Source organism: Coloeus monedula (genome assembly GCF_965178545.1).
Source record: "Coloeus monedula genome assembly, chromosome: 13".
Classification (NCBI taxonomy): Eukaryota; Metazoa; Chordata; class Aves; order Passeriformes; family Corvidae; genus Coloeus; species Coloeus monedula.
Genome location: NC_138793.1, coordinates 17,148,908 through 17,164,307, shown reverse-complemented (window position 1 = coordinate 17,164,307; position 15,400 = coordinate 17,148,908). Strand labels below are relative to the sequence as shown.

Below are 15,400 nucleotides of genomic sequence, written 5' to 3'. Positions count from 1 at the left end.
CTACAGAGCCACTCAGACTGCCTGAGATCCAAAAATTCAGTGTTTGCAAGCAGAAGGGATGGAAGAGGGTGGGAAGAAATCTGGGATATTACTACCAATGTGATAGGCACTGCAGAACTATAAGAGCAATAGATCAGTTACTTAATACCAAAATTTAATCCAGTTTTTGTTGACTTACCTTGCCAACTAATCTGGGGAATGGAGGTCTTTGATTTTCAGGAATTAATATTGGAGTTGCCAAAATAGCCCTTTTTTGTCTTGGAATTCCAAGGTTGCCTTCTAGTTTTAAGATTTCCTAAAAAAGAAAAAGACCAGTTAGAAAAGCTTCCAAATATTCAGTAGTTATTCCCTTTCCCTGCATCTTTAGTCAAAATTACCATGAACCACCAGATTCTAAGTTTAGTATTATACATTTTCCAGCAATTAGTGATAATATATCAAACCATGTATTTAATCTCTCAGGTTGCTGCACTTATTTCAGTAACTGTAGACAGCCCATATTAATTTTGTACTCCTGTAAACAAGTTATAAACCAAAGCAGGTGTGTCTGTAATCCTAATCTGATGACTGCTTAAATCATAAGCCTTAAGCAAGGTCTGGGTTACCTCAAATACTTGCACAAGACCAGTAAAAACCACTTCAAATGTCTTTACATAATTTTCACATCATTCACACTCAGTCACTTCTCAGTCCAGGCTTTCAATCAAACAGAATTTAGAGTGAATTTGCAAACACAGTCTGCAGGTAATGAACTCTCAATAAACACCAAAAGCTTGTAACTTCAAATTAGACACCAAAATCCAGGTGTAATTTAAAATATGAGCTAGTAGGTTATTGCTGTTGGGAGTTTTGTGCTGGGGTTTGCTTTCTCTTAGAGAAAACTTCATGCTGTGCTGTCAGAAAGAACAAAAGTAGAAGTGGTTTATACACAAGACTTCTTTTTCTGATGCATTTTCTGGAGTGTTTCTTTCTATCTGAGCTTCAGGGAGCTCAGCACTTTATGAGCTACAATGAACTCTCCACAGTGGCCTCTGGCCCCTGGAAAACTCTGCCCACCACACCTTTGCTCTCTGATCCATTCAGTGCTCTCTCTGCAGGAGCTGCAGCTTCCCAGAGACCACCCTCCTTCCTTTGCTTCCCCCTACAATGTCTGCAATTCTCTTCTCCAAGCACAGTTACTACCAAGGTCAGAAAAAGCCTCTCCCTATCTCCCAAAGCTCTCCCCATGGTCCAAGCATTCTTTTGGAAGAGAAAAAAACAACAAAAATCCCCACAAAACAAACACCCACAAACAAACAAACCAAAACAAAACCAACTGAACAAAAACCCAACAACAACAACAAAAATACAGATTTGTAGTGTATTTGGAACTGTAAAACTGAAAAATATTTTGATCACTGCTTTTCATTCAGGTTGCCATGAGAGTTTTATAAAAAAATCACAGGTTGAATTAAGTCTAATTCCAATCAGATTACAGATATAACTGCCCTCTTAATGCAGAAACTCCAAACCCCTAAGTTTTCAGACAGCTCTGGAATCCATGTTGTCATTTTAATAACTGACTCTTCATTACATAAGGAAAGTTCCATTCCTGGGCTGTAATTTTATAAAACTTCAGAGCTGAATGAGTTTTCTTGGTGGCAAAATCTGGATCCATCAGCCAAGATCTCCACAAAGCTGCTGCTGCCTCCATCTGTTTCAATGCCTCCCGTCTAACGAGCCTCTCACCATCAAAACTCTGTTCTACCTCTACAGGTTTTATCATCATTTCTCAAGTTTGACAACAAACAGCAGCTGCAAGGGAAACTCAAGTTTTCACCAGTTTGCTTTAGTCATGATAAAGTCAAAGAGCAGCGGGAACCATGCAGAGAATCCCTTCTCACAATGTTGCCAATTTTGATAACTTTTTAAGGCTCCCTCTGGTAGAGTTCCCAGCTCTCCCAAAGGCTTTGCCATTTCTCTCTAATCTTTCAGTCTGAAGGCCACTCGGGTCCCTTTTTTTGTCTTTCAACTCCTCTCCCAAGAGAATTTTCCTTAATAAAAATTCATGAGAAAGTTCAAGATAAAAACATTTGAAGTGTCAAATGAAAAGAGCTGAATCCTGACCAAAGGCAAATGCACCAAGCAGTAAAGCTTTCAAAATCATTTACACTGTAAACACAGATGGGCTGACACGTGCCTGAGGTGATCCTGAGGAGCAATAGTGACTCCCAGGATGTCCATAAGGAAATCCCAGTTCTTTAGCTCAGCAGCAGTAGCATTTATCTGAGCACACCTTTCACTCCTGCTCCTACTGTCTTGGTCTTCCTTCAACTCAGGAAGATGTAGGGCAGAACTCCCAGGTCTTTGCAAATGAACACGTCCAGATTTGCTTATCTTTGTGTCATAGAATGGTTTGGATTGAAGGGGACCTTTAAAGGCCATCTGGTCCCATCTGCAATAGGCAGGGACATCACCCACCACATCACTTTTCTCAGAGTCCCATCCAACATGACCTTGAATGTGTCACATTTCTTTCTGTGATAGGTTGAGGAGCAAAAGGAATTTCCAGATTGTTCAATACCTAGGTCCCACGGTTGCTGTAATTATAGACCCATAAGCAATAACTCATCACTTTCCCATGACAGGTTATCCTTCCACTTTCCCAAAGGTTCTCAAACGGAAGGAAAACCCAAATTATATTCAGTGAATCAATATAAAGTGAAGTTATAAAGGAAAGCAGTAGGATGGTAAGACTTAAGGCCTTTAAATCCAGATTTCTGGGCAGAAATTCAGAAAAAAAAAATAGTAAAGATTATTGTCTTTTGTTTCTAAGACAATTTTCCTGTTTCATGGAGAAGAAAGTTCTGCAGATTGGACACAGAAATATAAGTATTTCTCAGTGTGTTTCATACTGTTAATACTTCAAATCTCACTGTGTTTTTCTAAATAGTGATTTCTTGGTGATGATTTCTTTCTTATCATCCCCTGTTGTCTAACAGCAATTACTGATTAAATGAGTAGCCAAAAGCACCACTAGGGAATGCAGGTAAGCAGAGGAGAAGAAAAGGTCAAGAGTACTTCACCAACACGTTGAATAATTCACTGCTCTTTGTGGTTATCATAATGATTTCCCCATTTGTAAAGAACGGGGAAAAAGGAAAAACATTTTGCTTAATGCCAAGCAGCTGCAACTGCAGGTTTGATCCTCAGTCAGTGTAAAAGCAGAAGCCAAGGAATCTGAAATTACATGCGCACTGAACACCTGACTCAACAGTTAAAGCACTGAAGAGCTCTCATTCATGGATGGATATATTATATATATAATATCTTTTGCTGGATCCACCTGTGCAATTTCTTGGAGAAGCAACTCACAAGGGATATAAAATTACTCCAGATAGAGTTGGTAATTTTGCTTCAAATTTTCTTAAAATATCAGGCTGGCACTATCACAGGAGCCATCTTTTGGACCTCTCCATGAGTGAACCCCACAAAGGAGTTCTCCATCATCTTTCTTGGAATCAGCTGATCAAAGACTGCAGCGGCTACAACAACTCCAACCATGCCAGGAACCTGGAGAGGTTGGAATGGCCTGTCCCAGGTGGATGTGTCCCACCAGCACCCAGAGAGCTGATGGCTGTGCTCATATCTGCTTCTCCCACAGCTGCTGCCTCATATGAAATACAGAAACATCAAGGTGTGTGCCCACAAACACCCATCCATAGGCAAAATTTAAAATATATATAATATCATGAATACATGCCTACCTAAAAAAAGTGCACGAAAACTAAAAATTTAATCTTTTTGACTGCTTTGGTGCGTTTTTTTTAAACAAAGATGGTAGGCGAGGAATCCTATCAGGTTGGTTGTTTTTACTACTTAACTACAATACCACATTTGTGATCATTATATTTCACATGGTCAGTGAAATACACTTTTCATGGTCAGTAGATTATGATCAGAATCTGTCATACATGAAATCCCTATTTGTGCTTGGTCTTTGCATATTAAGTGCTTTAATTAATTAATTTTGAGTTAAATATTTTTAAATTGAATGCTAAAATTAACCCATCAGCCCAGGTACAAAAATCAAGTTCCATTATCAGTGTTCTCAATTGTTCAAAGTAGTTTATTAAGAGAGTTGTACCCTTCCCAGTTAAAAATTCCCCAGTTAAAAATCCCAACTTATGCTCCCCTTTCAAACTTCAAACCACCTGTACGCCATAAGAGTTATCTTTCCTGTGTTTACTGTATACTTTTACAAGTGTTTTAAGATGTGTTGGATGTATTTTAATACTTTTTTAGGTGTTTTTACTTGCACTTTGGTTCCAAGGCCAAAAACCCCAGTTCTAACAGCCAGCAGCTATTTTCAGCCCATAGCCGTTGCCCTGGGGGCAAGCTCCATGGCAACCTGAATTTTAATGAAGGCATTTTAGCACCCTTATCTCAAATAATACCACCCCTCTGACAATGATGAGCATTGGTGGACAGAGATGATCTGTCAAAGGGAAAGCACCAATCACTTTAAACCGAAGGGGCGGGCTGTGGGCAGACTGTGGGTGGACTGGGGGCGGAGCAAAGGCACTATAAAACAACGAGACAGAGAAGCGGTTCTCCTCTCTCTCTGCAGGCTGGCTGTGGTGGATGTTGGTGCTGGGCATTAAAAGCCTTACTCCTTTTAAGGAGCCTTTAGTAATTTTTACTTTTGGACCAGCCAAAAGTCAGCTCAGCACTGCAAGTTCTTTTTCTCTACCTGAGGTCTAGTGCTGTCTCAGCCAGAAGATCTCAAATCTCTGCGCTCCTGGGGTATACCATCTATCGAGCCATAGGATCCCAAATTTTTGTATTTTTCCAATTTCTGTAATTTTTCAGTTTTTCTGTTTTCAATAAATTATTTTAATTTTTAACTAAGAGTTGTCTCATTTCTCACAGAATCCAACTATCATTTCACTGCCGTGATTTCATAACCAACTTTTACACCCTCTTTTTGACTTCCTTAATTTCCCCTTCTAGACATGGAATCAGCTCAGCCATAGTTTAGCTGATTCACTGCAATAAAGTTTGATTCTCTGTTCAAAATAAACAAGCACCAAACGTGGCCTCCTCATTTTCCCAGTATTTTGGCTAAACTTTAAGTGAGAGATGCCAGTCTTCCCAAACCACAAAGCCATGCAAGTTGCAATTTCCCTACATCCCTCGAGAACTCTCCTCTTTGTTTTGTTTTTCTTTCTTTTCACCAGGGCTTCTTGCAGAGCTTGAATATTTGAATGAATGGCCCAGTCACTCTCCAGCAGCACAAACCATTACTCTTGGCAAAGAAAATTTCATTAGAACTTGTCATGGGAATAAGGTGGCTGAATTCTGGTATCGATTTGTCACAATAAGGGTTGGAAACACTACTGGAGTGGCAATCTGTAATCCACTATGGTGACCAGAAAAGTGCTTGAGTTTCTTGTCATTTATTTGGTTTTATATATGAAGGTTGATGGTATAAAATGGGGTCAGTCCTAAATAGGAAAAATAAAATTAATTGGATGCTTGTTGCAAGCAAAGTTCATTTGAAATAGGGAATGGGATGTGGTAATCTGAGGTATTTTGGTTTTCCTACAAAATAACACCTCCACAAAATGCTGAAAAATCTCCAACACAGGGGAACTTAAAGGAACAATTTTTATATAATTCTCAGCTGAAATTTTAAATCGTGCTGTAATACTTAATTCCTTTATGTATGTTATTTCTATCGCCTGAATACTGTTATTATCAGCAGTATTGAAGATAATTATTTCTAAAGTATGTGCAAAACCAGAAAAAATATTTTCTCATGTTGGTAGTAATATTAAAAAATCTAAGAAATGTGCTGGAACTTCACTCATAAGTTAATGAACAACTGTTTAAACAAATAATGAACTCAATGAATAAATTTAAGAAATGTAAAGGTCAACGGCATTCACACAAACATCTGCTCAAAAGTAGTCTGTCCTCAGTGCCCATAAACTTCACCCAAAAAATCACTTTGTGTGCTTGTGAAGAGCAAACCGAGCTAAAATACAGCTGGCTAAGGGGAATTGGGTATTTCAGAGAACAAAATCTTCTAGGCTTGTGAAGTATGGTCAGATACAGCATCTGGGTCATGGAAATTGCTGGTGAAACTTGATTTAATTAATCTGGGTGTTTCTACTCCTATAATTGTTCCATAAGGGGAGAGGCAGAGCCTCACACTGTCCAATCTGATATATTCATTAACAGCAGAGACACCTGGTGATCTCAGCCTACAGCTTTGCTCCTGGGCCATCCATCTGCCTGGGCCAGAGGTATTTTTATAGGATGGAGGCTCCTGTTATCTTTGGAGGAGTCAAGAGCATAGGTGAAAAAAGTTGTTCTTTTTCAAACCGTTTGGTCACGTGTTAGTCAGAACTATTTTAGTGCTAATATATTCTAGAGTATTTTTTATGCATAGGTGACAAAAACTATGGTGGAGATACATCTGAATTTTTGCTTTGTGAAATAATTCATTCAATTATTGCCCTGAATTTCTGCAGTATCTTTTGTGATGGAAAAGTCCTGTTTCTATCCAAATATAAATTTCATTTATCTACACACATGCCTTATTCTGTGGCAGGGAAAAGGTTTTCTATGATGAAAACAAAGTACCATTAACTTTGCTTTAGCCATGGGAGTTACCTGTATGAGAATAATACATTATTTTAAATTAACATTTCATGCTTTTTTGTCATCATTTAGAGAATGTTATTCTAGTTTTGAACTATGTGTGAATCACCCCCTCTTACAGGAATCTCATATTGGTTCAACACTGCTCATTAAATATAATGAGGTGTCCCTTATACACAAACAACCAAATATGCTCTGACTGCCTCATCTGTCAAACAGCACTGAAATACAGGCTTGAGGAGAAAGACAATGGCTGACCTTCTGCCTCTGTCTTCACCAGGATACATTAGCAACACATCACTTATCACTGGTGAAAATACCCCTTTCTCCATCTCTGCCGTGCTTACACTTGTTACAAAACAAACAAAACCAGACTGCTTTTACAGCTTGCCAGGAGAAATGAAAAAGTCCTTAAGCTGTCTCAAAACCCTCAGCACCTTAAATAATGTAACTGAAATAAGGAAAGCATTTGTTGATGCCATTGCCAAGGTATAAAAGTCTTAAGAAAAGTGCCCTGTAATAAAACCTCACATTAGAAATGGGAAGTTTTGGGTTGGTTTTTCTTTTCGCATTTAATGAAATCATCTGCTTTTGGGTTAGATACCAAATTGCTACTGAAAGTAGTACCAGAAACACAGTGGAGATCTGAAGTAATTAAAACCTTTCAAAAATATGAATCTTTTGAGACTTAACCAAAGCCACGTGGAAAATACATTGCACAGCATGGACACAAGGCCTTTACTTCTTGCTCTCAGTATTCCTGCTCTCAATATTCCACTGAGTGGACTGATTTCTCTGCATATATTGGAGGAACCCAAAACTCAGGAGAGCCTCTTTAATGCCCAGCAAGGAGAAAAAACACATAGAACACATATCACAGTTCTAGGGCATGATAAATGAGTCAAAGAAGAATTTTTGGTGGGGCAATAATCTACATGAAGCCACAAAATCTGCAGATCAGTAGCACGCAAATGACAACTCCAAATGTGGAATAGCACAAGCAGCCACGAACAAGCAGTTCCATGTTCCCCTCCTGGGATGTAAGGACAATTTCTAATAAAGAAATTTATTTCTTATGTAAAATATTATTCATAGCAGAAGTTGTTTTACCTTGGAAAACCGGCTTTGTGTGTCTTGCTGCAGGGTAGCTGTAAGTGTGTGCAGAAAACGAACACATTTTATACCCATATTCTGGGCCTAAGTGCTGTGGAATTCACTGCATTATAACAATGCTGTACAAAAGCAATTCCATGATACCCTAAAGCAAAAATAGTCTATGTTGGAGCCATGTGTGCTGCTTAATGGATGGAGCAGATGCAGTCCCAGGCCCCTGTCTGAATGGACACATAAACCACATTTCTTCCTACCTCCTACAAGGTTCCAAGCTGGGATTACAACTGAAACCTTCTCAGTCCTGCTCCCCAACAATTTCGTTAAAGTTTTATTGCCACATATTCCTCACTATCCTCAATTCCTTTATCATCATTATTCCCTTAACCAAAAACCCGCAGTCATCCCATAGAACCATGGAATGCTTTGGGTTGGAACTTAAAGGTCCTCTTGTTCCACCCCCTGCTGTGGGCAGGGACACCTTCCGCTGTCCCAGGTTGCTCCAAGCCCTGTCCAGCCTGGCCTTGGACACTTCCAGGGATGGGGCAGCCTGTGCCAGGGAAGGATTTCTTCCTGAAATCTAATCTAAATCTACTCCCTTTCAATTTAAAGCCATTACCTCTTGTCCTATCACTACACGCCCTTGTAAATTCTAATTCCAAACAGTGATTATTTACCTTGCTATTCATTTCTGAACTCTATACAGTCCCTTTGTTCTTCCTGTCACCTCCGGAATTCCCAAATAGCAACACACATTCTCATGCTTCAGCTCTCAGTGTAATTCTGAAAGTCTCCTTTTTCTTTTGCATATATTCCTTCCTTAACACTCATTTGGAGTTTGTTTCTTGTGAACATTGATAATAAAACTCTACCCAAACTGAAATAATCTCAAATTTTACTTTTTAAAAATATTTTAAAACTTGTTTTTTTTTTTTTTTAATGAGTACCTTCTGTCTTGGCATTACCACTTGAGATAATCAAAGCAAATAGAGCTTTATTTACCTGATCTTTATCTGACAATCAGATATAGACAAGAAAGGTAACAGCAATTGCTCATAATGTTGTATTTTAACCCCTGCCTTTCCCCCAGGAGCTGACAAGGCATGCCAGCAGTACTGCAGCCAGTGGATTTGTATCTCTCTTAGAACAATCTGGAGCTGGTGAAATCCCACCAGAACGCTTCCAGGACCTGGCTCTCCGCTGCCCTTTTCCCTGTGCACATCCACGCAAGCCAGTTCGAGGAATCCATAAATGCTGTCAAATCCCCACAGTGGCCTTTTCAATTCAGCATGCATGCTGGAAGCAGCAATTCCAGGAGTGGAACAGCACACAGAAGCCCAGTTAAGCTCCCCACAGACCCATGGGTTCCAGACCTTCCATGTCATTATTTCTCACTTTAAATAAAAGCAGGTCTTTATTTAGAATGAGAATTGATGTCACGTTGGACGGATACACACATTAAACATTATCTCTTGCTTCCCTCACCATCTATCACTAATCTGTCTGTCCAGAAAAATGCCTGCTTTTCCCATGCTATAAAATCCTCAGGAGGGAATGAGGAATTCAGTCCTTGGCCTGAGATTTCACAAAAAGTACCACAAAGAAATCACAGTGCAGACACTGACTGTATGTCCTACACCCTGCCATGTATATTTTGGCCACCTGACCTATGCAGGTGCATCAGTTGGGCACCTCCAGATGAATCCTGCTCTTTGCACAGCATTAATTACATAGAGGAGACCCAGTTATGGATACATTTCCATTTACCTTATGCTGAAAAACAAAACTAGACCGCTTTTGTTAAGAGTATGATAAGTCTGTTTCTAGTTGGAGCAATCAAGGACAGTTTAACTGGGAGGAACTTTCAATACTTTCCATTAGAACTGGTACTCTCTTGCATGTATAATATTGCAGTCATGTCCCTGCACAACTTCCTTCCTCCTTTCCTCCTCTACTGACTCCTAACAAAGGTAATGTTGCCTAAGACTGCAGAGCAGGGCTGCATTATGTTTAGATCACAATAAAAAAGTCTGGATATATTCTATTAGGCCTGACTATGCATGCAGGGTGCTCTCCAGAGCTGCATTCCTGAGCTTTCCTTACAGGAGCTGCCACGCTGACAAATGAAGCTGTGGTCTGTGATGAAGACAAAATGCCCACTTAGATCCAGGCTACAGCAAAGCTCCTCAGTCACCAGGCTGGATTTCAAATTTGGTCGAAAGAAGAAATGTTAGTGCATTAATCCACTTCACTGCTTGGTGTAGCTACTCAGAACAAATTAATTAATGGGCATTAACTGAGTCCAAAAAGCTGAAACCATAGTGTATTAACCCACTTCACAATTTGGGCTATAGTTTTACTCTTCAACACAAATTAACAGGCAGTAACTGCCAGACAGCAGGAGCTTAGCTCTGTTGTGTGCCACAATAAAGAGACAGTGCTGTAGTACCTCGTGGACAGCTCTTCATTACCACCTGAGTGCTGCTGGGCTTCGTGCTGCACTTTGGCTGCATTTTTCAAAGATGAGAATACAAGACCTAAACATGACCTGTGTTATTTGTTCCCACCACAGAGACCCAATTAAATTCACAGGACAATGCCTCTTAGTTCCAAACCTTTCATTGCTCTGGACAGTCTCAAAGACCCACATAGTATTACTAAAGAACAGAGTACCCAGGTGAAGTGCTGACTTCAGTGAAAGCTATCTAAAAATTCACGTGCAATAAACCAATATTTAAAAACTATTACTTCCAAGACCCATAAAAAAACTCCAGTCATTCACTCAAATTTGACTTCTAGACTTAATTCCTGCAGAATTTATAAAATATGCTGGCTAGAAATAGCAACAGTGTTTTGGCTTTGCTGTATATATTTCAGGGTGGAAAATCAAAGCTCAGCTTTTTTTGCAGAAGATTCCCAGAAGAAAAGTGAAACATGTAAGATGGAGACCCAGACACAGGCTTGGACATCTTGGTGGATTCTCACATTTCTCCTTAATCACATGCTGGCAATTAAGTCTACTTCAGGAAATTCAAAGAGTGTACCTGTCAGGAATCAGAGGCAAATTAATTGCTATACTGGAGCAGATCAATGATTCATGAGCTGTAACATCAAGCTGCTAACAATATTAATTGCCACATACTTCAGGGAGAAGAGCCTAAAGTGGCAGGATCATAGTTTACAATGGTTTGAGGGTGTTGTTTTCTCTGGATTATACCTGCTGAAACTAAAGCCAAGTACACTTTACAGTACATGAAATGTGACATGATGGCTCCCAACTGTAAATCATTTGAATTCACATGTTTGAATCTGAGCATCTTGCCCAACAACCTGCAGCCAGAGGAGCACAGAAATATTTATATTCCTCACTTCACACCTGCTGACCTTTAACTGAGCATCTCCGTGGTATGAGAACAGTCCCCACCTACACAAACACCAAGTAAACAGGTTTTATTAAAGTTTCCTGGCCAAGAGAAGACAGATCCAAACTTACTCCCTGGCTGCATGTCGTTTGCCTGGCAACTCCAGCGCTACTTGTGTGTGTAGCATTGGCCATGGGCTACCCACTCTGTGTTTCTGAGCAGTGGGAAGCAGCATCCAAGGTTATTTAAAGGAAGTGATGCTCTCAAAGCTTTCAGAGCAGGGCTGGAGCACTCCAGTGCTCCTTGTTAACTCCAGTGCAGGGACTGAGCAGGGACAGACAGCCCAGCAGCCACAGCATTCACAGGGGACAGAGGAGACACAGGTTCTCTATTGTTCTAGTAATTGCTCCCACAGACCTTCCAGTGAATGCTGTTATTTTACCACTCACACTCCACAGATCTGAAAACCCCACTCAGGTCCTGATTTCTAATCCAGCGTGTTTCTGAGGAAGAAATGATGCATTCAAATGCATTCAAAAACCTGGGCTCTGACCAAAAGAGATTATCTACCCCTTTATTTCCACTTTACCTTTTGTTCATATTTCATATCTGTTCAGTTCTGTCCAATAAGTTCTATTTTTATACATTTTCTTGCTCCCAAAGTAACTGAAGTCATTAAAACCAGACTTGTGATGTCTGCTGCCTTTACTGACATATTAGAATTTAAACAGGACAATTCTAGAATTGAAAACCTGGGTTCTCACAGCTTGAGGTAAATCAGCAATATTTCTCTACCCCTCATAATTATCCATCGAGCAGCCAGCCCCAGAAGAATCTCAACTGGACTGTATTTAAATGGCTTTATGAATTTGTAAGATGGATTTTTCAGTTCTCATTGCACATGCCAAGTACAAATGTCCTGCCTCAAAACGTGACCAAAGACCATTATGTCTGTCAGACCATGCACACAGCATGCTGCTCCTATAAAGTGCAGAATTTCCAAGGAATGTAAGAAAATTAATTCTACTCTGTGTTATTCAACTTCCTTCACACCATTCCCTTTGGTATCCCTGCTCCAAAATCAAACCTTGCTTACGGGTCTGGCTGCTCTTGCCTGACCATTGAACAGAGCAGTGAAGTGCAGTATCACTTTCTTAGCCTAAAATAGCTTCATTTTGCTGGAGCTACCTAATAGAGACAAGTTAATAAATTGCAGCATTCCTAATTTGATACATTTTTGGTCCTGTTTCAGTTTACAGACTGTCCATTAGCAGACCCTGAAATCTGTGAACAAATACATTATCTACCATTTTACGCAAGTTTTTCAGATGAGTAATTTTTGATCTTCAGATTGCTCAGGCAGTTGCTTGGAAACATTTGTCTGTATTAGTTACACAAGTCATGTGGCATTATTTGTCTTTTCAGATTGGATGGCTTCTGTGAATAAGCAACAGAGCATGAAATGCAAATTTCATGATATAAAATTCAGAACTTGCTTTTGGCAAGGATTTGATTTATTACATTTAGAGCACAAGATGAAAACAAAAGGTTATCTCTGTGATCTGAATGACTTGATGGGAAGTGATGCTTGTACCACTTGGAGAAGTAATGACATAAATTAAAAAACAAAAAAAATAAACTTAAAAAGATAGAATGAGGTTTGAAATAGTCATGCTATGGATAAATGAACTCATGCAATGGAAGTATTTCTGTTGATTAGTAGTTCCCAGGGATTAGTACTTTTCTAGATTAAAACATAGGTAGGTAGGTCAGAAAATCCATGGGGGCTCAAGTAAACTATTATTTTTCTTTTTTTAGAATTTTGAGCAAGCAAAGAAATAGAAGCAAATAGTTTTGTTCATATTGATGGTAACAGCCTGGTATCATTTGATAAGGTAGAAAAAAGTATTCATTGGTATTTCACTGCACATTATATAAAATACAACACAATCATTTTTCTGCTGATTCTTTTAGTATGAGGGAGTTGGAAACTCACACATTTTCGCTTTTAACTTTGTAAAAGAACCACTTGTATTTGCCTAAGTGTTTCTGCACTGATAGTAATGATTTTTCCTCTCTATTGGATGCAACAGTTTATAAAAGCAAAATCATTGGTTTGAAACTAAATATAGAATTTTACCAGCAGAGACTGGTCCTTTCAGTTGAAGAGAACCAAATATGGTCAAACAATGTTACCGAGCACTCTCAGACTGTGATCTGGGCTACTTGTACCAACTATAAATCCCACATTCAAAACGTAGCCAGAGTCCAGAAGGCTGAACCTAACTAACCCTGAAGGAGGAAATAGTGATAAAACAAGGAAGAAAAAGTTAGAAAACAACAGGGTTGGGGTTTTTTTCCCAATAAAAATTTAAACCCAGAGTGCAAGGGCAGTAAAAATCATTTGCAAAGAAGAAATTATGTCTGAGGGTTTTTCTGAATTCTAATGTCACAAGGGAATATAAAAGTGGTGGGTCTGATTTTTAGTGACACTTGTGGTAGCTGACAGAAACATATCCCACTGCTAATTATGTAAGGTCTCTGACTAACTTTCCTGGTACTCCCAGGCTTTCCCTGGTACTTTTCAGGCTGGCATCTTTACTAGGAACAAATGCCAGTGGATCTCAAACGACAGCCAGTGCCTGGCAGCTGCAGCCTGACATCAGAGCAAAATATTTGTGCCACCCTGATTTAAAACAGGCTCAGTTTTGAGTGGACCATGAGTAACCCATGATTAGGATCACATCCTTCTGCTAGCAGAGACAGCCCTGAGTGTGTGTGAGATATGGGTGTTGCTGTTTAGTGCTCTGTCTCATCAATCCCAGCAAAGGCGCTGCACGGAACCAGCCAGGAGCGGTGTCACACTCTGGACACCTCTGAGAGTGCAGTCAGATGCCAAGGGGTTATTAATGAACTGTTCAAACGCTAAATATAAACTTGTTTAGAAAACAAAGCTATCAATTTTTATTTCAAGAAAACCAAATGCTTCAATAATCTCAAATTTCTCCACTGTATGCTTTCTATGTTTGTATAAAAAGTCACACATTTCCTCAATGCCAGAGAATCACTTTTTTGTCTCCTTCCTTTCTCCAGCACACATCTCAGTCAGATCATTCTCATCCATTTTCAACAGCATGTTGTTCCCTTCATAACTGCATACAGAAACTTGCTTTAAGGAATATGAGCTTATAAATCACCACCCTTTGCCTGTGCTTTAAATCAGGCATTAAAAAAATAAAAATAAAAGAACCAACGTCCTGGGCTAAGATTAAAAGCTGGATTCATGTTAAAGAATGGTGTCTTTTTACCATTGAAACTGAAGCTGTAGATTATTCTGTGCTGATAAAGTACTACAGTGGGCAAAGGACTTTCTCATAATGAACACTGCTGTAAAACAATCTATCTACAAGAAAGGAAACAAGTTTGCATAATCCATTTATGGTTGATTCAGCTTTAGAGGAATTTGTTATATAAATATATCTCACCCTGGGGAATTGTTTTGCCAAAATAACTAATGAAAGTGTTTGAACAACTTAACACTGATAATTAATAGGATTTTTCAGTATCACAATGGAAAGGGACTTCTTTCCATGTATGTTAACTATCACATCAGTGAGAGACAAAAACCTGGCAAATTCCAAGAGCCAAACACATCACAAAATGGAAAATGAATTAATAAATTGACTTAGAACATGCAAAATTGCTAAGCTGGTGACATGTTTTAACTGATCCTCAAAAGGTGTTTAACAATACTTTCTTAAAAAACATTCCACAGCTCAGTAATTATCGATTTTTAAAAATCTTAATTAATAGTTCAGTTGTTCAAGTGGCATCACTAATATTCTGCTATCATGCTGGAATATTTGAATAAACCTTATCAAGTCCCATTACGTTGTCATACACTTTGCTGGCAATCACAAGTAATGTTTTAAGTTTAGGTGTAAATATTTAATCACCAAGAAGGATCACAAGCTCATCAATAATGCCTTACCAACTGCAATTCCCTAAAGACTTAAAGCTTACAGTGAACCTCACCTGCTTTTGTGGTCACATAATTATTTTTATTATGCTTTGTGGCAATGTTGGCTGCCAAAAAAGGTTGTCCTAAAATCCCAGTGTGACAAAAATCAATTTTCAGATGCAAATGAGGGTGCCATAGGTGACATTTTTCATACCCAATAAATTGCCTGTCTGTGGCTTTGAACTAATGGACACATAAACAAGAGAGATTGGTGCCAAGGTATTGCATTATAATCTTAGTGAAGTTTTATGAGACTCAT

General features: G+C 39.1%; 1 protein-coding gene across 2 annotated transcripts in view; it reads right to left on the bottom strand.

The window, feature by feature from the left end:
* The window catches only part of CDH13 (cadherin 13), a gene marked incomplete at its 3' end in the record, with an annotated part of 447,244 nt that overhangs the window by 259,971 nt on the left and 171,873 nt on the right, over positions 1-15,400 (bottom strand). For both annotated transcript variants that reach the window (XM_082289860.1, XM_082289859.1), the window contains exon 4: positions 179-295. In XM_082289860.1, the coding sequence (XP_082145986.1) occupies positions 179-295 (117 nt within the window). The remainder of the gene's footprint in view (positions 1-178; positions 296-15,400) is intronic.